This window comes from Pelophylax lessonae, assembly GCF_965119305.1.
Source record: "Pelophylax lessonae genome assembly, chromosome: 13".
Taxonomy (NCBI): domain Eukaryota; kingdom Metazoa; phylum Chordata; class Amphibia; order Anura; family Ranidae; genus Pelophylax; species Pelophylax lessonae.
Window position 1 is genome coordinate 94,886,920 of NC_138780.1, and position 21,167 is coordinate 94,908,086.

The 21,167-nt window shown below is 40.0% G+C and overlaps 1 protein-coding gene across 2 annotated transcripts in view; it reads right to left on the reverse strand.

The window, feature by feature from the left end:
* AKAP6 (A-kinase anchoring protein 6) overlaps positions 1-21,167 on the reverse strand; it is a 374,968-nt gene that overhangs the window by 35,121 nt on the left and 318,680 nt on the right. For both annotated transcript variants that reach the window (XM_082275684.1, XM_082275685.1), the window contains 2 exons: positions 11,124-11,270; positions 1,279-1,494 (listed from right to left, as the gene is read on the reverse strand). In XM_082275684.1, the coding sequence (XP_082131810.1) occupies positions 1,279-1,494; positions 11,124-11,270 (363 nt within the window). The remainder of the gene's footprint in view (positions 1-1,278; positions 1,495-11,123; positions 11,271-21,167) is intronic.

The window sequence follows — 21,167 nt, forward strand, 5'->3', positions numbered from 1 at the left end:
GGGGGTCCGTTGCGTCCCTGTTCACTGATTCAGGTGCGAATCAGGTCCTAATTTTTGCTAGAATTCGAACCTGAATTGTAGTCAAAGATGCACAGCACCCTTTTCCAATGCAGACTGCGGCCACCCTAAGGTTGTGTGAACCAGCTCATTTGAGAGCCAGTCACACTCTCTTGTCATGTGAATTTGCATAAGTGTTAACCCAGCCTTACTCTTTTCTGACAGATCAGTTACCTCTTTGATGAATTGTGTGCACCTGAAACCCAAAAAGGCAGCCGAATGGCAGTGGTCACATCCGTTAGTGAGAAACACTGCCACTATGCTCAGAAACACTAAGAAAAGAAAACATGACATGGATGCTTTCACCTTCCCTCAATACTTCTCATTTTTAAAGGTAACCTGATGTCAGCTGATCAGCAACTACATCCTCTAGGCTAGGTTCACACTTTGGTGTGTGGCTGTGGGTGCGGGAATTACATCTATTCCCGCCGCTGCAACCACCCGCAGCCAAATAGTGCTGCTCTTTTTGCAAAAATGCAGGCAATGCAGTCTATTCATTTGAATGGGCTGCCATGCCCGCGCAAACGTGGCCCACACAAAATGCATAAGTGTGAACCTAGGATAAACAATTCAATGTACAGATGCATCTTGCTGTAACACCTGACACAGAGGTAACTTGTTTTCTTTGCACCCATGTTCTTGCGGTCCTAAACAAAAACTCAGTGGCACCTTTAGGGGTCAAAAATTCCTGATGTGCTCATTTGTACCCATCCAAAAGATTTTTTTTGACATTTGCTCATCCAGGAATATTTAAACATTTGCAAACTGGCTTGATCCACTATGGATCTTAGTTTTGCTAATCAAAAGCTGTGAGTTTTTTTAAATACTGTAAACCTTTTGAAAGTGAAAATCTTTCTAACACATTAAGCAGAGACATTATGTATTTTCAGTGTAGAAAACAAAAAAGGTTTGCTTTTAGGACATGATAAATATTTGGAAGCAATAATCAAAGCTGCCACAATGGTTTTTAGTTAGGCACCTTGTCTGAATAGCCCATTATCTTGTAGTTTGGTGTACAAAGAAGAAATACAACTAATAACTATACTAATAACTATAGCAATGAATGATTAGATGTGTTATGAGGAAAGGAAGGTACCACAGAAAGTATGTTGACCTAAAAAAGATTCATATCATAATCAATGGAAAATAAAGGTTAGCCATACACAGAAATGTTAATCGTTAGGCAGCAGAAGAAAAAACAAAATAAAAATCCACGGCTACCTGGAATTGTTGAAGCTCTCTTTGTAGATGTTCTTTACTGCCTCCATTGCCTTCTTTGTCCACCCTCAGACTAGAGTTATACAAGGCTAGTTCAGTATCTCTCAACCAAGACTTTAGCTCCTTTACTCGCTGATCAAGTTGCTGTACTAGACTTCCACTCCCAGGAGAGAGCACAGGACGAGGTGAAGAGTATGTTAGAGCTTCAGAAAGAGACCTCTGTTGAAAAGAGCAGCAGACAAGTGAGACCTAAACCAGTGTTTCTCAACCTTTTTTCAGTTTCAGCACCCTTTAAAAGTATGCAAAATCTAGAGACATCTCAACCTATTAGACGTAAATGTAACTTATCAATGGGGAACCTTTGATTATAATTTTAAGGGACTCTTTAATGACTGGAATAGTACCACTGGATTGACATAGGGCCAATGTGGTGCCTGTATTTTAAAAAGGGATCAAAGTCTTTACCAAGTAACTATAGAATTTCTCGTTTAACCTCTATAGTTGGGAAGATACTGGAGAGTTTTATAAAGGACTACATTGATAAGTTCTTGCTGGAAAATAATATTTTAAGCAACAGACAGCATGGATTTATGAAAGACAGAAGTTGTCAGAAAAATCTGATTTCTTTTTAAGAGAAGGATGTTAAACCTTGGACAGAGGGGTGGCTTTGGACGTATTATACTTGGATTTTGCAATAGCATTTGACACAGTTCCCCACACACAGCCAATGTGTAAGGTAAAGTCTAAAGACTTGGAAAAATCAGTTTGTAATTGGATAGAAAGCTGGCTAAAAGACCGTATTCAAAGAGTAGTGTTTAATGATTCTTACTCAGAATGGTCTAAGGTTATAAGGTTCAGTGTTGGGACCCTTACTTTTTAATAAACTGTATTTATAAATGATATAGGGTCTGGGATTAAAAGAATAATTTCAGTCTTTGCTGATGACACAAATAACTTCCTTACAGGATGTCTCCATCTTACAAGCCGACTTCAATGCACTGTTTAATTGGGCAACTATGTGGCAATTGAGGTTTAATGTTGATAAATGTAAAGTTATGCACTTGGGGGCTAAAAATATGCATGCATCATACATACTAGGGGAACTATAGACTCAAGAGAGAGAGATATCATTTTGGCCCTGTGCAAACCATTAGTAAGATATCATCTGGAATATACAGTTCAGATGTGGGCAAAAGTTCACTAATAGGATATCAGGAAACTGGAGAAATTGCAGAGAGGAGAAACCAAACTGATAAGAGGCATGAAGGAGCTCAGCTATGAGGAAAGATTAGAGGAACTGAATGTATTCTCTCTTGAGAAGAGGAGATTAAAGTGGGATATGATCAACATGAATAAATACATAAGGGGTCCATATAGTGAACTTGGTGTAATGTTATTCACTTTATGATAATCCAGAGGACAAGGGGGCGCTCTTTATAGCTGGAGGAAAAGAGATGTAATGTCCAAATACAGAAAGGTTTCTTCATAGTAAGAGCTGTGAAAATGTGGAATATACTCCCTCAAGAGCTGACTCTGTCCAGCTCATTAGATTGCTTTAACAAAGGCCTGGATTATTTCCTAAATGTACATAATATAACTGGATACTAACATTTATAGGTAAGGTTGAGCCAGGGAATATCCGATTGCCTCTCAGGGGATCAGGAAGGATTTTTTCCCCCTGCTGGAGCAAATTGGATCATGCTTTCTGTTTTTTTTTTTTGCCTTCCTCTTGATCAACTGTGGGTATAGCATTGTGTATATAGAGTTGTATAATCCCCCCCCCCCCTTTTTATTAGTTGAACTAGATGGACTTGTCTCTTTTTTCAACCAGACTAACTATGTATTTATGTAACTATGTAACCTGAGCCTGGGAGAATGCACACAACTGCCTTGATGAAATGAACTTTAAATCAAAAGCCTCTCTTCACATCAGAGGCCCTCCAATACATGAGAGCCCCTTATCATACAAGTCATACCAGCACCCTCATCACAGAGCCCCCTAATCACACAGCCCCACCATCACAGAGTTCCCCTCTTTACATCAGAGCCCTACATTTTTATTTCAGCAGTGTCGCAGAGGGCGGGAGGAGGTCTGAAGTGGGTGGACTTAAGTCTTCTCCTGAATGCTGAGGGCAGACCTGCATGTCGCCTGACCTGGATCAGAGTCATGTGATGCTATGGTTCTAATAAGCCAGTCACCATCATCATGGCAATGAATGACTGCATGCGTCCTAGCCCCTAGAGCATCATTGGCTGGTATGGTGCTGGTGGCTTGCCTGAAGGCACCATGGCAATTCAAAAACACTAATGCAGGGCAAATTGAGACCTGTGCTTTCTGCACCCTGGGGAAACCAGAAAGCATTCCACGGTGCTGTGCCACCCTGGTTGAGAAACACTGACCTAAGCTACAATAACGCCACAAAATTAGGACCGATTTCATATAAAAAGCAAACAGGTTATTTGATGTGGTGGTAAATTTATAGGTACAAGGGATGTACAGTATCTCACAAAAGTGAGTACACCCCTCACATTTTTGTAAATATTTTATTATATCTTTTCATGTGACAACACTGAAGAAATTACACTTTGCTACAATGTAAAGTAGTGAGTGTACAGCTTGTATAACAGTGTCAATTTGTTGTCCCATCAAAATAACTCAACATTAATGTCTAAACCGCTGGCTACAAACGTGAATACACCCCTAAGTGAACATGTCAACATTGGGCCCAATTAGCCATTTTTCCTCCCAGGTGTTATGTGACTCGTTAGTGCTACAGTGGTGATCGAAAGTTTGGGCACCCCAGGTAAAAATTTGTATTAATGTGCATAAAGAAGCCAAGGAAAGATGGAAAAATCTCCAAAGGGCATAAAATTACAGATTAGACATTCTTATAATATGTCAACAAAAGTTAGATTTTATTTCCATCATTGACACTTTCAAAATTACAGAAAACAAAAAAATGGAGTCTGCAAAATTTTGGGCACCCTGCAGAATTTATAGCATGCACTGTCCCCTTTGCAAAGCTGAGACCTGCCAATGTCATGGATTGTTCTCAATCATCGTCTGGGCAGACCAGGTGATGTCAATCTCAAAGGTTTTAAATGCCCAGACTCATCTGACCTTGCCCCTACAATCTGCACCATGGGATCTTCTAAGCAGTTGTCTAGAAAAATGAAACTGAAAATAGTTGACGCTCACAAAGCCCGAGAGGGCTATAAGAAGATAGCAAAGCGTTTTCAGATGTCAATATCCTCTGTTCGGAATGTAATTAAGAAATGGCAGTCATCAGGAACAGTGGAAGTTAAAGCAAGATCTGGAAGACCAAGAAAAATATCAGACAGAACAGCTCGCAGGATTGCACGATCCCTCCAGAAAGATCTGGCAGACACTGGAGTTGTGGTACACTATTCCACTATAAAGAGGTACAAATATGGTCTTCATGGAAGAGTCATCAGAAGAAAACCTCTTCTACGTCCTCACCACAAAAATCAGCGTTTGAACTTTGCAAATTAACATATAGACAAGTCTGATGCATTTTGGTAACAAGTTCTGTGGACAGATGAGGTTAAAATTGAACTTTTTGGCCAGAATGAGCAAAGGTACGTTTGGAGAAGAAGGGGCACAGAATTTTAATGAAAAGAACCTCTGTCCAACTGTTAAGCATGAGGGTGGATCAATCATGCTTTGGGGTTGTATTGCAGCCAGTGGCACAGGGAACATCTTACGAGTAGAAGGAAAAATGGATTCAATAAAATTTCAGCAAATTTTGGATGGTAACTTGATGCCATCTGTGAAAAAGCTGAAGTTAAAGAGAAGATGGCTTCTACAAATAGATTACTTCAAGAGGCGTAAATTGAAGGTTTTGCCATGGCCTTCACAATCTCCTGACTTCAACATAATTGAAAATCTATGGATAGACCTTAAAAGAGCAGTGCGTGACAGACAGCCCAGAAATCTCAAAGAACTGGAAGACTTTTGTAAGGAAGAATGGGCAAAGATACCTCAAACAAGAATTGAAAGACTCTTGGCTGGCTACAAAAAGCGTTTACAAGCTGTAATACTTGCCATCAGGAGCAGTACAAGATATTAACTCTGCAGGGTGTCCAAACTTTTGCAGACGCCATTGTATTTGTTTTCTGTTATTTTGAAAGTGTAAATGATGGAAATAAAATCTAACTTTTGTCATATTATAAGAATGTCTAATTTGTAATTTGATGCCTTTTGAAGATTTTTCCATCTTTCCTTGGCTTCTTTATGCACATTAATACTTATTTTTTACCTGGGGTGCCCAAACTTTCGATCACCACTGTACAAGGTCTCAGGTGTGAATGGGGAGTAGGTGTGTTAAATTTGGTGTTATCGCTCTCACTCCCTCATACTGGTCACTGGAAGTTCAACATGGCACCTCATGGCAAAGAACTCTCTAAGGGTCTGAAAAAAAAAAATAGTTGCTCGACATAAAGATGGCCTAGGCTATAACAAGATTGCCAAGACCCTGAAACTGACCTGCAGCACAGTGGCCAAGACCATGCAGCGGTTTAACAGGACAACCTGTCAGTGCTCAGACTATACGCCGCACACTGTATCAAATTGGTCTGCATTACTGTTGTCCCAGAAGGAAGCCTCTTCTAAAGATGATGCACAAGAAAGCCCGCAAACAGTTTGCTGAAGACAAGTAGACTAAGGACATGGATTACTGGAACCATGTCCTGTGGGCTGATGAGACCAAGATAAACTTATTTGGTTCAGATGGCGTCAAGCGTGTGTGATGGCAACCAGGTGAGAAGTACAAAGATAGTGTGTCTTGCCTACAGTCAAACATGGTGGTGGGAGTGTCAAGGTCTGGGGCTGCAAGAGTGCTGCCAGCACTGGGGAGCTACAGTTCATTGAGGGAACCATGAATGCCAACATTTACTGTGACATACTTAAGCATATCCCTTCCCTTCGGATACTGGGCCGCAGTATTCCAACATGATAATGACCCCAAACACACCTCCAAGACAACCACTGCCTTGCTAAAGAAGCTGAGGGTAAAGATGATGGACTGGCCAAGCCAAGCCTAAACCCTATTGAAACCTTATTGAGCATCTGTGGGGCATCCTCAATTGGTAGGTGGAGGAGCGCAAGTTCTCTAAAATCCACCAGCTCCGTGATGTCATCATGGAGGAATGGAAGAGGACTCCAGTAGCAACCTGTGAAGCTCTGGTGAACTCCATGCCCAATAGGGTTAAGGCATTGCCACAAAATAATGGTGGCCACACAAAATATGGACACTGTGGGCCCAGTTTGGACATTTCCACTTAGGGGGTGTACTCACTTTTGTTGCCAGCGGTTTAGACATTATTGGCTGTGTGTTGAGTTATTTTGAGGGGACAGCAAATTTACACTGTTATATAAGCTATACACTCACTACTTTACATTGTAGCAAAGTGTAACTTCTTCAGTGTTGTCACATGAAAAGATATAATAAAATATTTACAAAAAAACATGAGGGGTGTGCTTACTTCTGTGAGATACTGTAGATGTGCTAAAACACAAGATGCAAGTGCTAACTGCTTTGTTAACATAGGTCTGAGGCTTCAATTTGTCATACCTGTGTTTCAGCAATTTTTTTAATATATACTTGTATGTCTAATTCTGCCTAAAAAGTCCCATGGGGGGATCTGTTCTTTTATTGCTATCGATACAGGGGATGTTGGTGGATTACTTAATTTGAACATACTACCGTGCTTTACTTTACGATTTAAATGCAAGCTTAACCACTTAAGCCCCGGAAGATTTTACCCCCTTCCTGACCAGGGGGTATTTTGCGATTCGGCACTGCGTGACTTTAACGGACAATTGCGCAGTCGTACGACGCTGTACCTAAACTAATTTGACGTCCTTTTTTTTCCACACACAGAGCTTTCTTTTGGTGGTATTTGATCACCTGTGCGATTTTTTGATCATGCGCTATAAACAAAAAAAGAGCGTCAATTTTGCAAAAATAACAATATTTTTCACATTTTTTTTATATGAAATTCCCCCCAAAAAAATGTAAAAATCAAAATGTTTTAACATTTTAGGCCAATTTGTTTTATGTTACATATTTTTGGTAAAAAAAAAATTGCAAAAAGTGTATTTTGATTGGTTTGCTCAAAAGTTATTGCGTTTACTAACAAAGGAAAAGATTTTTGTCATTTTTTTTTTAACGCTTAATGGCAGTGATCTGCGATTTTTTTGCGGGACTGCGACATTGGGGCGGTCAGATCGGACCCTTGACTGACATTTTTGGGGTTACCAGTGACATTACTACAGTAATCAGTGCTATACATATGCTGTCAGGATTCCAACCTGTGACCAGCCACATCCCAGGTGGTAGCCCTGATTACTAGGCTACCGTCCTCTCTGGACATTCCTCCCTGAACATTCCTCCCTGAAGCCTATTATTTCAACCTTAGTCTTGCCAAGCCTTGCTCATCACCCTTGATTCCCCACACCTGGTACTTCCCTATATAAGTCCAGCCCCTTGCACTCCAGCTTGCTGATTATTGAGCTCCTGAGCCTTGATCAAGCTACTCCTCATCTGCTGCTCTTATCTACTACCACAAATCCAACGCTGACCAGGCATTGACTACCGACTACTCTTCTGCTTTGTACCTACCTACTGAACTGCTACCTCTGTTGCCGATCCGGATTGTCTGACCACGCTTACTGCTGCCCGCCCCGACCTTTGGCTCGTCTGACTTCTCTCTGGTAATCCCTTGTCTGCTCCTCCGCCTTCAGACCGAACCTGCACTCTGCCTGGCTGGGTGATCCTGAGGACCGCGTCCTGGTGTTAGCTTGCAGCGCAGTCTATCCCCACCATCAGGGGCTCTAGTGAAAACCAGCTAGCACTTAGTTTCCGCACCTCAGGTGAACCCGTGTCCTCATCAGAGTACTACGCAGTGTCCATCCGGTATCCAGCACCTACTAACTGCCTGCGGTCTTTGCCACTGGGCTTCACTCCTACCTCCGGCCAGCAGTCCTCTGACTCAGGTGAGCCTGTAGGATTGTTACATATGCACTGTTACTGTAAAATGACACTGGCAGTGAAGGGGTTAACTTTATTTGAGAGGGAGGGGTTGTGTGTGTCCCTAGGGGCGTGATTCTAACTGTGATTGGCTGTGGCTTGAGGTGTAGGAACAGTGATCAACAGTCCTACATAGTAGAACCGTATGATCACTGTTCTTACACAGGGGAGAATGACAGGCGGCTTGGTTACATCAGCCGCCTGCCTTTCTCCCGCTCTAACGGACGATCGCGAGTGCCCGGCGGACATCGGGTCCGACGGGCACATGCGCGGGGGGGGGGGTCCGTGACCGCTCCCCAGAGCCTCACAGGCTAGTGACTTACCCATACGTCACTTTGCCTGTGAGGGGCTGACCGCCGCAGTATATGTACTTGTCGGCAAGTGGTTAAACACCTGACTTTTAGGAAATGTTTTGTGGAAATTTTTGTAATGCAACTACTAAAATTTCTAAAAATGCCAAACCTTTAAAATAAGGAAGTAAAGACTGACCTTTCCTGTTTCCTGCAGCATCAAATACTGGTTCACTGCTTGGAAATCTTTCCCCAAAGTACGCTGGAAAACTGACACTTTTGCAAGTGCCTATCTCCTGGGTTCCTAACCCAGCCCCTGGTTTCTCCCTATGACCTCACATCACTGTAGGTTAAAATGGTGACATGAGTTCAGAGGGAGGAACCAGTGAGAGTTGCAAGGAACACAGGAAATCCACATCCCATGGAAGTGTGGAAGAGACGGTTTTCAAGGGCGAGCGCTTATAAACAAAACAGTGTTCAGTAGCATGGGTACCCGGAAGGTGAGTACCTACTGCCTTCTTGCACAGGTATGGTGTTTCTGCATATTTTTGGTATCCTCACCTTAAGAGGGGGCATCTTTTGTTTCTTTTTAAAAATAAAACACATAAAAAAGTCTTGCAGTGTTTTTCTAACATGACATGTGCACTACAAGACAATGAAACAATAATATGTCTTACTATAGTAATACATTTTCCAGTTTAGCTGGTTCATCTAGTAAAATGCTTTGAAAATCCTCCTATCTAAAATACAAGTCACTTGGCTGTCATAATTGGTCCAATGGCCTCAGTACTTTCTGATTTAAATACCTGGGAGGAGTTCCGTACACTGATCAGGAAGTGCCACATCTCCATAACTGCATAATTGTTCCACGTCAGTGACTTAATAAGGAATTCCAGGTATAAATATTTTAGACATAGCTACATTGGTCCAGCTTGATCTATGTATATACTATACCTGGCTAATACCCCTGGAAACTGGAAATCACTGAAGAAGACAGCGCTACTCTAGTGATCTCCACTTCTTCAAGGTGACGTGCCAAGCAGCTGGCCTGCTGATTTCTGAACAAAGAAGCCCGGTCGCTCCGCACAGGCGCCATTCAGAGAATGCTCTGCATTTTCTGAATGAATGAAAAGCATTCTAAAACATGAGATAGAGAGTGTGACTGCTCAGCATGGGACTCGTAAGAAAAAGGGAATAACTGGAATAGCGATGTCTACTTCAGTGGTCTCCAGCTTTCAGGGGCATCAGCCAGGTATGGTTCATACATAGTTACATTGGGCCAAGCTTGGCCAATGTAACTACATATAAAATATCCATACTTGGAATTCTTCTTTATAGAACTAAAGCAAGAAGGCCATCCTGGCAGCAAGGTAACTAGAGTTTTCAAATGCATGTCAGCAATGAAAGCCTTTGTGTTCCTTTCATGAGAGGTTTTCTTTACAAAAAGAATATTTCCAGGAGTTATATCTTAAGGTTTTCCTCTTGTAATGAACTGATAGCTATTAACCCAGTCACACCTGAAATGTCACTTTTTAAAACAACAAAATGTTTTACACCTGTGTCTTTACTAATGGTTTGTTTTAATTAAACAACAGGGACAGCCTACTGTTGTATCTCCGGGAAGTGTAGGGTAGGGTATTGGAAACACTTAGAAATTGCTTGACTATTTCCAGATAATTTGCTACATTTATGTATTAGAATTTGCTTCAGACTTCACCAAACTTCTAATGTTGTTTTATTAGTATATTTTTAAAGTATTTGATAGTGAAATAGCAAGCAGAATAAATGTATGTCAAGTTGACATCTATGACATGTACAATCTATCTTTTACTATTATCCTGTCAGAATGTGAGGAAAAGGGGGATGAGTTTCAAGGCCCCCCTTTTCCATATGGGAACACCGCAGCCAGAGGTTTCAAGGCTCCCCTCAGGTGAGGGCGTGGTCAAGGCACCTCTCAGGTGAGGGCGTGGTCAAGGCACCTCTCAGGTGAGGGTGTGGTCTCTGGGGAGCTTTGTTGCCTGATAGGTGGGATACAAGGAAAGGTCTGGAATGTTCTGGAACCCCTTTGGGAGCTTATAAAAGAGGGGCTCTGACTGGATTTTAGCGCCAGTCGTCGCCGGAAGGACATGCTGCGGAGCTCACCCAACCCCCCCCCCCTCCCCTGTCGCAGCCTTTTTAATGTGGTGGGCACCTATTCTTAAGAAAAGGGGGACAGTTGAATGGAAAGGAAATGTGGTAATTCAGCTCGAACTGTAATAGCTGAGTTGAAAAATGGTGTGAAGTTAAAGTTATAAGTGATAAGGTTTTCGTATGAAGCTGAAGTTTTAATAAAGTGTAAGTTGAAACCAATTAATAAAGGCCGCGGCCATAATTTTGCCAATAAATAAGTCTATGTAGTATTTGTTAGCTTGACTGGAGATTGTTAGAGAATGAATGCTGCGTGTGTTCCCATAGTACTGTGGTTCAAATGCTTGTAATTAGACATCTTTAACCAGATTAGGCTCACCTTGAGCATTTCCCACTTCTCCTGAATCATCTCTTCCTTGTCTTGGATGTTATTGGGTAGCACATCACCTTCCTTCCTCAAGGTCGCCAGTTGACGAAGTAAAGAGTGCATCCTGTCTTCCCTTAGTGACATCTCCACACTGCACCTCTGTAGAATAAATAGATGAAGATATGATTATATATTGCTACAAAAGGCTCCTTTGTACAATGTGAATAGGAATATTCCAGCATACTGTAAAATTTATTTTGTCAACAGCAGTTTTTCCTGCGATTTTAGTTAACCATGTTGTTACCCATATGGAAGAAAAATATATTTCCAATATATTTAGGGAAAAAGATTTTAGAAGTATATTGAATATGGCCAAAATTGTAGCATTTCAAATATATTTCCAATATATTTGGGACATTTTTTTAGAAATATATTGAATATGGCCAAGATTGTAGCATTTCAAATATATTTCCAATATATTTTGAAAAAATAAAAAATGTTTTTTAAAATATGTGGGTAGTCATGCATCTCCATCACATTGCATAGGCAGTTGAATTTAGTGATTCCTGGTCCAGACTTGGAGTTTCTTGGGTCACCTCCCAGGTTGCTTGACAAAGCAGATTATTCTGATTTACTATAAATTCATAGGCTGGAGGTGGAGAGGTGGCACAAGGATCTGCACTGCTGAACCAGCACAAAATATAATTTCTACCTTTGATGCAGTATAAAGGTGCGTGGATAAAAAGAATAGCAGAAAAAGAATTGCAAATTATTTAGCAGGTAGACCTGTTAGCATATTTGTCTTTTACATTTGTATTTAGCTATCTGCAGGAGTTTCACTTTAACGTCAAAGCATTTTTTATCACTTTATAAGGACTGTTTCCGGACTTTGTTGGGTGAGGATCACATGGAGAGCAGTCAGAAACAGGAACTTAGCTTTGTATAGAATGAAAAGCTTATTCCACACATCTTTTATTTCTGTTTAGAGACAACTGCAGAGTCTGGCTGTTTAATGTTGTTTTACACCTCCCTCAGTATTTGTCTGTGTGTTCCTATCCATCCTTTTGTACAACTGCTGTATTCACTGTTGGCACTGTGTAAATACAAATATGCCAACATGCAACATAAAAGCTGTCCCCCCGTGGAGTGGTGCAGTGCCAGAATACGAAGGACATGCAGGAATAAATCATATCGCCTATAAGCAGAGCTATATACACGTTATGTATTGCACACAGGGGTGAAATACTCATGAATTGTTTTAGAGGTGTATTAATCTGAAATTCCGACTCAGACATGTCTCTGTACAAAAGTGTACATGGGAATGTTTGGCTGGGGGTTGGGGATAAATCCCCCATTCTTCCTTTGCCCCATCCAAAGAAAAAACATCAGCACAATACCTCAAAGGACATTGAAAAAGAAGTTCATCGTTGCTATAGAGACTCAATTTTGGAAAGGATAAGGCAAAGTACAGCAAAGGGGGTGGTGCTGGGGGAGGGATAAGGGATTCTACTAATCCCTCATCCTTAAACTGACAGCCATTTAAAAATCTTGAAGGCCATATGGACAACATAGCCTTAATACAACCAGTTATCAAGTTAATTATGGTATTGCCAGTTACCAAAACGGATACATTATTTGGGTAAATTATTTAAAACCCTGTTTGCTCAAAGAAAAGGTTTCATTATATTATAGAATAAAAATTGTGAGTGTTAATCCTGTCTGATTCTATACCTTTGGCTTATTTTGGCCATACATTTAGGCCAATGTGTGTTAAAAACAAAGCTTTATCACCTTCAAATGTTTTCACATTTTTGATTAAAAGTTTAAAAAATTAAAACAGCCACATTATGAATATTTTTATTAGACTATTTTGTGTTCTTATCACCTAAAGTAGAACATTAGACCGAAAATTAAGTCTTGCTAGATGACTTCAGACTGGTCCCTTTTGCAGGTAGAGCTAAGAGCTAGAGTAAGTGCCTATACTTTTTAAAATCCAGTAATACACTGTCTCACCTCATTCTGCACATGCCCAGTTGATCTCTATATTTAGGCACTGTGCCGAATTTGTAGTGGCTGGTCTGCTGACAGCCTAAAGATTTTTTACTGTTAAAGGTCTCTGGGCTTCGGCAAAATGGCAGCCTCCAGCAAGAAGAAACAGAAACAACGCTGAAGGCCATTTACAGCACATTAATATTTTTAGCATACTTATTAATCTGGAATGTATGTTTTTTGGTAAAGAACATTATTTTTACCAACATATCTACAAACCCTAAAGCAAGCCATGCAAGTGGTAATTTTCAGGCGATTTTAACCATTTTTCAATCAAACGAAAACCAAGCAATCTACTGACATTGAGCACTTAAATTCAGTCACTCAAACTATAATTTGACAGGATATTGATACAATCAACTGAAACCAGAAAAGTCTACAATAATTTTGCTAAATTACTTTCCCGTTGAATTTTGATTCCATCTTCTGGTAGTTGACTGAAACCACCACTTTATGTCTGCCAATGCTTTGTGATTTCAACAAAAAAATGAATCTAAAGTAAACCACTTTCAATTCGCCTATGCTACAAAAACCATCAAACATGCAACCCACCTCCATTTTCTATTAAAAACATAAACATTTGAGACAGTTAGAAAAACTACACCGTGAACAATCATGTTACTGTACAGTACAGTCGTTATAACATTAGGTCCAAAAAACATTATCTGTATGTATATTAAAACATAGAACAGACATTACATCGGTGGATCAATATGATATTTAGTAAATTACAGAGTTTGGAGAATTTTGCTGGAGTACCTCTAGCTATAGACATGTTGTCTAGTCAGAGAAACCAATTACAATAAGGAGTCATGGATAAATAGCTAAATGCATGCATTACTATCGGGACATCCTTGATTTTGGATCTTTAAGGTTGATCCTTGTGGTTTTCTGTCTAGATTTTGACAGAAATGTAGAAATGGCTTAAATTCTTTTATGTAACAAAGAAAGACCAAACTGCTTGGACCAACTCTGGTTGTAGCAAAAAAATGATAGTTTTCTTTTCCAACAATGATACTCTGATCGCAATGTAGAATCTCTTAGTTCATACAATGTTGCAATTTTAGTTGTATCATGGAAACTTTCCACGATTAATGACTTATGCTGCCTTCAATAGGCCACTGCAATCAATCATGAATTGAAGGGATTGTTGGGAGATTTTTGTTTTTTGCAGCAGCTCTGCAGTTTTAATTTTGTGATATTAATCTTGAAGCAATTACTTCACAGTCTCCTTTAGCTTCAGCTGTTGATCTCATAATCACACTACTAAAGGGTAAGGAGAAGTGAACCTGTGTTCATTTTAATTATCCAATCATATGAAGATGAAGCTCGATCCCCCTCTACGTGACTGGGTGTTTAAAGTGCAGGTTCACTTTCTCACTACAATTTCAAGCAGCTCACTTTCCACTTTACTGCCCACTCATTGTTCAACCTACACCATGACTGGTCATATGGCAATAGTGCAAAGCGCCTAAATGAGATGATGTGGCTTGATCCAGAAACACCTGATAGAGTGACTGTCATTACATCCCATGAGATGGGAGAATCCAGCCAGATGGCCTTCAAATGGAAAGTCCATATTTAGTAGCAGCTGTGTCCTGTGTATGTAGCTCTACTTTTCAACTGCACCGTCAAACAAAATAAATAAAAGGTGATTTCATGTTTCCTGAAATAGAAAGAGCCTTTGGACTGAACATCCCCTGTACCCCTACAGTTCATTTGCACGCCCCATAAACCCTGCTTCTCCAGGTACTGGTCTATGGCCATTGTGCACAATTTGGCAAATACAGCACTGCATGAGACAAATATTAATATACTGCCTGGTACTTAGTAAAAGAATTTCAAAATTTTACTTTCTCCAGAAAATAGTCTATGCAGTCAAAGGGCCTCAGAAGGTATTGGATGTCACTTAAGGTTTCGGTACCATTTTGTTGTAGAGAAATGGTAACTAATTATTTTGATTGTAATATGTAGCCTTGCCAGACTCCAACATGAATAGTCATTTTTAGTTCTATACATTTCTATTATAGAAATTCTAAGCATGTTGATCTTTTTTAGTATAGTCATGTTGGTCAATGTTCTTATCCATTAGAGCGATTTATGTTGAATGCTTATTTTTACTCATATGTTGTCTATTATAAGAATTAGAAAGGAATAGTTTCCTTTTTTTCAGTAGGCTACATGAAAATGGGGCCTAAGCAGGAAGTGCCAATATATGAACTTTCTACTTCCTGTAACTGGATAACTTCCAGTTCTATTAGAAAATGGCGACCATTTAATGTTGTTTGGTCCACAAAAAAATGGCGCTGAACCAGGAAATGACGTCCTGAAGCTCCAGGAATAGTCTACATAATAATGGCCGCTGTAAACAATACAAACAGGAGCTCCTGAGGACACGCGGTTGTGTTAAACGGCGTTGGGCATTACTGTAAAGGGCTTGAGGTCATGCTGCCATTCTTTGCAGGTTTAGCGGCCCCTTATGTAAGTTAAATCAGCATTTATTTTACTGTTTTTATGGTGGATGTTTTTATATGTATATTTTTGAAGTTACTCCACTATGAGCATTTTTTATCGCTGTTGACTCCATGTGGATGGTTACACGGCTACTAACCCCTGGTGCCTGGTGGAGTGGAAAAGAACAGTTCTATCCTACCATTTGTGGAGGGAGAAGTCTCAGGCTGGATACCATAGATAAAACAAGTGCTTACTGCTGTTCTAAAACTAAACAACACATCCTTGGGGTGAGTTTGAAATCTTACCATATGGTGGAGGTCTGACACGGAGGGTGTTGCTCAGTCATTGGATGAAGGCTGGAGTGGCATACTTTTTGACTGTATAATATTATTTGTGCTGAGAACCACTTACATTTGTGGTTGTAACACTTAGATATGAGTCACAATTTTCAAGAGTCACACATTTTTTTCTATGGACACTAAATATGTCACTTAATATAATTTAATTTAGTGCTGCAATCACCTGTATATATTTTACTTGTGTGTTTTATATCCACACTTATTGAATGCACCTACGTATTATATTTGTATAGTGCTGACTTTACAGATTATTTTACTGCTGCTGGATAGAGCTTTGCTGTTGCCAGGTTTGGGACCTAATGTGTGCTGAAGTGGTCCTCAAGTTGTCCTGCCTGGTCAGGAGGAAGCTATGCCATGGAGGAGACACAGGGGAGGCCCCTTGCTGGAGAGAGCAGGGAAGAAAGCTGGTCTTTCAGAAGAGCCTGGTGACTTGGAGAACACACTGAAATTTGGGAATGTGCTTACAGTATTGCCGGGCCGGCTTAACCACTTAAGCCCCGGAAGATTTTACCCCCTTCCTGACCAAGCCCTATTTTGTGATTCGGCACTGCTTGACTTTAACGGACAATTGCGCGGTCGTGCAACGCTGTACCTAAACGAAATTGACGTCGCTCGCCCCCTAGAGCCTCACAGGTGAGCGACATACCCCTACGTCACTTTGCCTGTGAGGGGCTGACCGCCACAGTAAATAGTCGTGCGGCGGTCGGCAAGTGGTTAAAGGTTCCTAAACTCTGAAGCATGACTTGGATCTGGATCTGGAGAGTCTGTAGGTTATCTGGGACCCTTAAACCCTCACCTCTTTACCAGTTCTGCAATAAAACTTTAAAGAGACAAAAGTGTCTGGCGCCCAATATCCTTTGTCGGCCCTCACATTTAACCATGGGCTGATAAACCTGGGGTAAAATGCTAGCCTGCCCCTGTCTCTGGAGGTGCTATACTGCCTTTGGGGTGTCAGAGGGGTGCTACAGCTACTTTCTGGAAAAAGTGAAAACCAGCCTTTAATTTAGGCTACTAATTTTAGTGTATTTAGTGTATTCACTGCGATTTATTTTTGCCTTTTGACATGGTACCTTCATGTGTTTGTAAAACAGGTCTGTGTGAGAAAAACAATCATTGTCTGGACAAATCTAAAAAAAAAACCCAGAAATTCTTCTCAGCTTCATGCTTCAGACAAATTGCCTGAAAACACTCCACACCATTTCTGTGGGTTGTGGAAGTTATCTTTATGAAATTATTCTCACTACTCTGAGCATCATTCTCACTCTCTGGAGCCCAGGAAACAGGTGCCGAAGCTGACTGATAAAGAAATATTCCGCTATTTACACTTCCACACTGTACATTATGGTAAAAATACGGGCTATCAGATGAAAATATCCTAGATATTTTGTACAAGTTTATTTATATCACACTGCAAAAGATGGAACTTACATTTTCTTACTAACATGATAACAATGACATGTGGTGTACACAACCCCTCACTTAGGCAAAACAGCATATTAAGCCTCTGAAAAAAGCACCGCACATAAGTAACGATAGTAGTTGTAGTACACTGTAGCTGTAGTCAGGGCCACTGATAGGGGGGGACCACCAGCCCTCTTGTAGGGGGCCCGAGCACACAGGGGGGCCCACACAGAGAGGGGGATTAGTGATGGACAACAAATACAGAAATCTTCCTCCAGCACCTGAATCTGATCTGTCCCTCTCCCCACTATCAGCTTTTATCTGTTGAGAAAGAGACAGTTGTCCCTCACTAATCCCCCTCCCTGTGTGGGCCCCCCTCCCAGCACTTATCTCTGCTCAGGAGTTTATTTTTAAATTGTAACTTTGTTTCTCTCTCTCTGATCACTGAGCTCCAACTGCCCAGCCTGTATATTTTTCTCATCTCATCTTCTTTTGTATTTAACATCGTTTTTCTTTTAGATTTAGCAGGAATTATGTGAGTTATGTTATATTTGTAGAAAGAGATGAGTTCCACACTAAAGATATCTAACGGGTGTAAGAAGGTGATTAGGCTGCAGCCTACCCTAAACTACAGTCTGAAGACTGTATAAACTATAGAATAAATATATGGATAATTGGCGCTGCCTATATTGGGTAATACAATGTGAAAATAAATGTAATCACAATGTGGTGTATGTGAAGACAATAAAAATATCTGTGCAACTAATAAATATACACTATTAAAAATATAAGACCAACATATAAAAACAAAGGTGATGATATATCCCAGTGATAAAGTGCTAAATAAGTGCAATCAAGTGATAAAATATATCAAATGAATAAATCCAATAATAATATGATCAATTTAAAGTGACAAGTGACAAAAAAGTGCTAGAACTGTGCACTAGAAATATGGTAAAAAAACAAACGTACTGATAAAAAATAGAAAAATTGGCAACAATAGTGCAGTAATGTGCAAAAAGATAGTGATAAAACAATGTATGGTGACTGGCTGGGAAATGTAGTCCTAATAGCCAGTAATGGTGGTAAATAGTAAATTAGTCCAAAATCAGAAAAATCAGTGACTTAGTGAATAGAATTCAAGGTGACCCTGTGGGCAATTGGCGAGGTGTAAGGTGATCCCTCAAGTAAATATCCTACCAACCAGATATACCCTCCCCACACAGGGGTATAGAGCGGGTATTAAGGTGTAGATGGAACTCCTTCCCTTGGCTCCTAGCTCCCTTCTGTGTCAGGGAGATGTTGAAAATCGTCCCTGGGGGTCCAAGGTGTCACCAGAGAAACACGGGATCTTAAGGTCCTCTCCAATAGGGGCAGTAATATGTACGGTGGTCCGTAGGTAAGAGCTGGCCACTCGACAGTAAGGTCATACAGGGGAAGAAAAAGGCTCGATAGTGTAATACCGTAAGGTTTTTATTGAATGCAATATATAAAATACTAGGTACTCACAATGTAGCAAAGAACACAAGCGTGATCGTAGCGTCCCGGAACGCAATGCGTTCCACCAGAATTCCGGCACCGGAACTAATGTGACTGCGCTGTACGCGTTTCGTCATCAGACGTCATTGATAATATAAATCTTTTTTATGTAACCATAAAAGTATCTCCTGAAAATCCATGTCTATCTGTAGATGGGTGGGCATGCCTCTTAAAACAAAACACCAGCCAAAAATAAAAATGAAAGAAAAATGAGTAGCCCATTTAAAAGCAAAATAAAAAAAAATAGTGTTTACTGCAATATTCACCTTTAATTGAGAGGTATCCCCCACAACACTTTTTTCCCCCCACTACATTTATTCAGCTTTCCAAGTAAAATGTTAAACGGCATAATTGAAATCACTTCTTCTCAGCCTAGGCTGTCGAATACCCACCAAAGCCTATTTCTGGACAGTAAGAAAAAAGCAGCACTGTGATGAGCTCATTTCTGTGTCACTTTGCTTGGTCCTTCTATCAGCATGATCCTTGTCAGCACAAGAACCTATCGGGTGCTTCTTCTACTTAAACTTTGAGTTTTGCTACACAAGGGCTGAAAAGGTATGGGTACTTACACTGCTTGCAATAAAAAATAAAATAAATACATTTAATTAAGTACTATTAATTACAGCGCTGCATTTATTTAATAAATTTTATATCTGTCTAAAGTTCAGCTTCAACCTTTCTTCTGTTCAGTTTCTTTTATTGTATCTTTAGTCAGACAATGCATGGAATGTGGCATGGTTGGCTTAGAGAGATCTGACCAGCTTTAAACTTGATATTAAAACAATTTTGTATAGACATCTTTTTTACATGGAAAGCTGTTCAAGAGTGCTCTTCTCATGGAATGTGTGTGTGCTGATATAAATATATCCCTCAGTACTGAATATGTGCCTGCAGGTTCCTTGCACAGTAACAGAAATCCAATGGCAGCTATGGGCAACTCTACTGCCAAGGCCTACCTAGAAGAGGACAATCAGCTCAGGAAGTGTTGGCTGCTAAACTTTAAACTGGCAAACGTAAAGGCTTGTTTATACCAGATTGGCTAAAAGCAAATGCATTAAAAGATGCTTTGTGTAAACATATTGCCACGTGTTTTCATACTTGTGTTTCCTTTCTGAAAGATTTCATTAAAGTGACAAAATGGAAAATACAGGTAAACAATCCAATGTTGCAGCATAACTTTATCTATGTCTGAATTTTTGCCTGTGCTGGAAAATACAGCAAGAAGTATGACAAGCGCTATGTCCTAGTGCTAGCCACATGCATTCCTGTGTTTTTATTACATTAAAGGGGGATTAAATGATCAACTTGTATAAATACATAAGGGGTCCAAATAGTAAAGTTTGTGTTGAGTTATTCACTTTAAGGTCATCTCAGAGGACAAGGGGACACTCTTTATATCTGGACGAATGGAGATTTAAGCTCCAAATACGGAAAGGCTTCTTCACAGTAAGAGCTGTGAAGATGTGGAATTGACTTTCTCAAGAGCTGGTTCTGTCCAGCTCAGTAGATTGCTTTAAAAAATAGGCCTGGATTCTTTCCCAAATGTACATAACTGGATAACATTTATAGGTAACGTTTATCCAGGGATCATCCGATTGCCTCTTCGGAGATCAGAAAATATTTTTTTCCCCTTTCGTCAGCAAATTGCGTCATGTTTTTCTGGGGGGGGGGGGGGTGGTTTGCCTTCCTCTGATCAACTGTGGGTATGGGATTGTGTCTATGGGATTAAAAAAAAAAAAAAAAAAAAGTTGTTTGGTTTTCCCCTTTTTATTGTTTGAACTAGATAGACTTTGTGTCATTTTCCAACCAAACTATGTAACTATAAATTTTATGTAAATTGAAAAGTACTTTTTAAAAAATCCAACAAAAATTTGTTGTAAAGACCTGTAAGTTTACTATTTTTTTTAATCAACTTATTTAACTAAACTTAATTACCTTATTCAAAAAATTATCAAAATTGGTTGACAAGGGTATCGCACAGAGGTACATTTTTTTGTTGATTTTAATAGAGATCAAATAGATGGATGTTTCAAACACACACACGCAGAGGGGTCACAGGACACTTGGTTCTGAAAGTTGAACTTACCCACAAGCAATTGATCAGATAGGTGACTACTTGTGTCTTACTCTTTCAGTGAACTACTTTTTTTATCTGCTGACAGTTTTCTATGTTTGGACCATTACAGTAGGCTTTTACAATGGATAATTATATCGCAGTCAAATGTCAGATCTTTTTGGGCTGCGGGTATTTTTA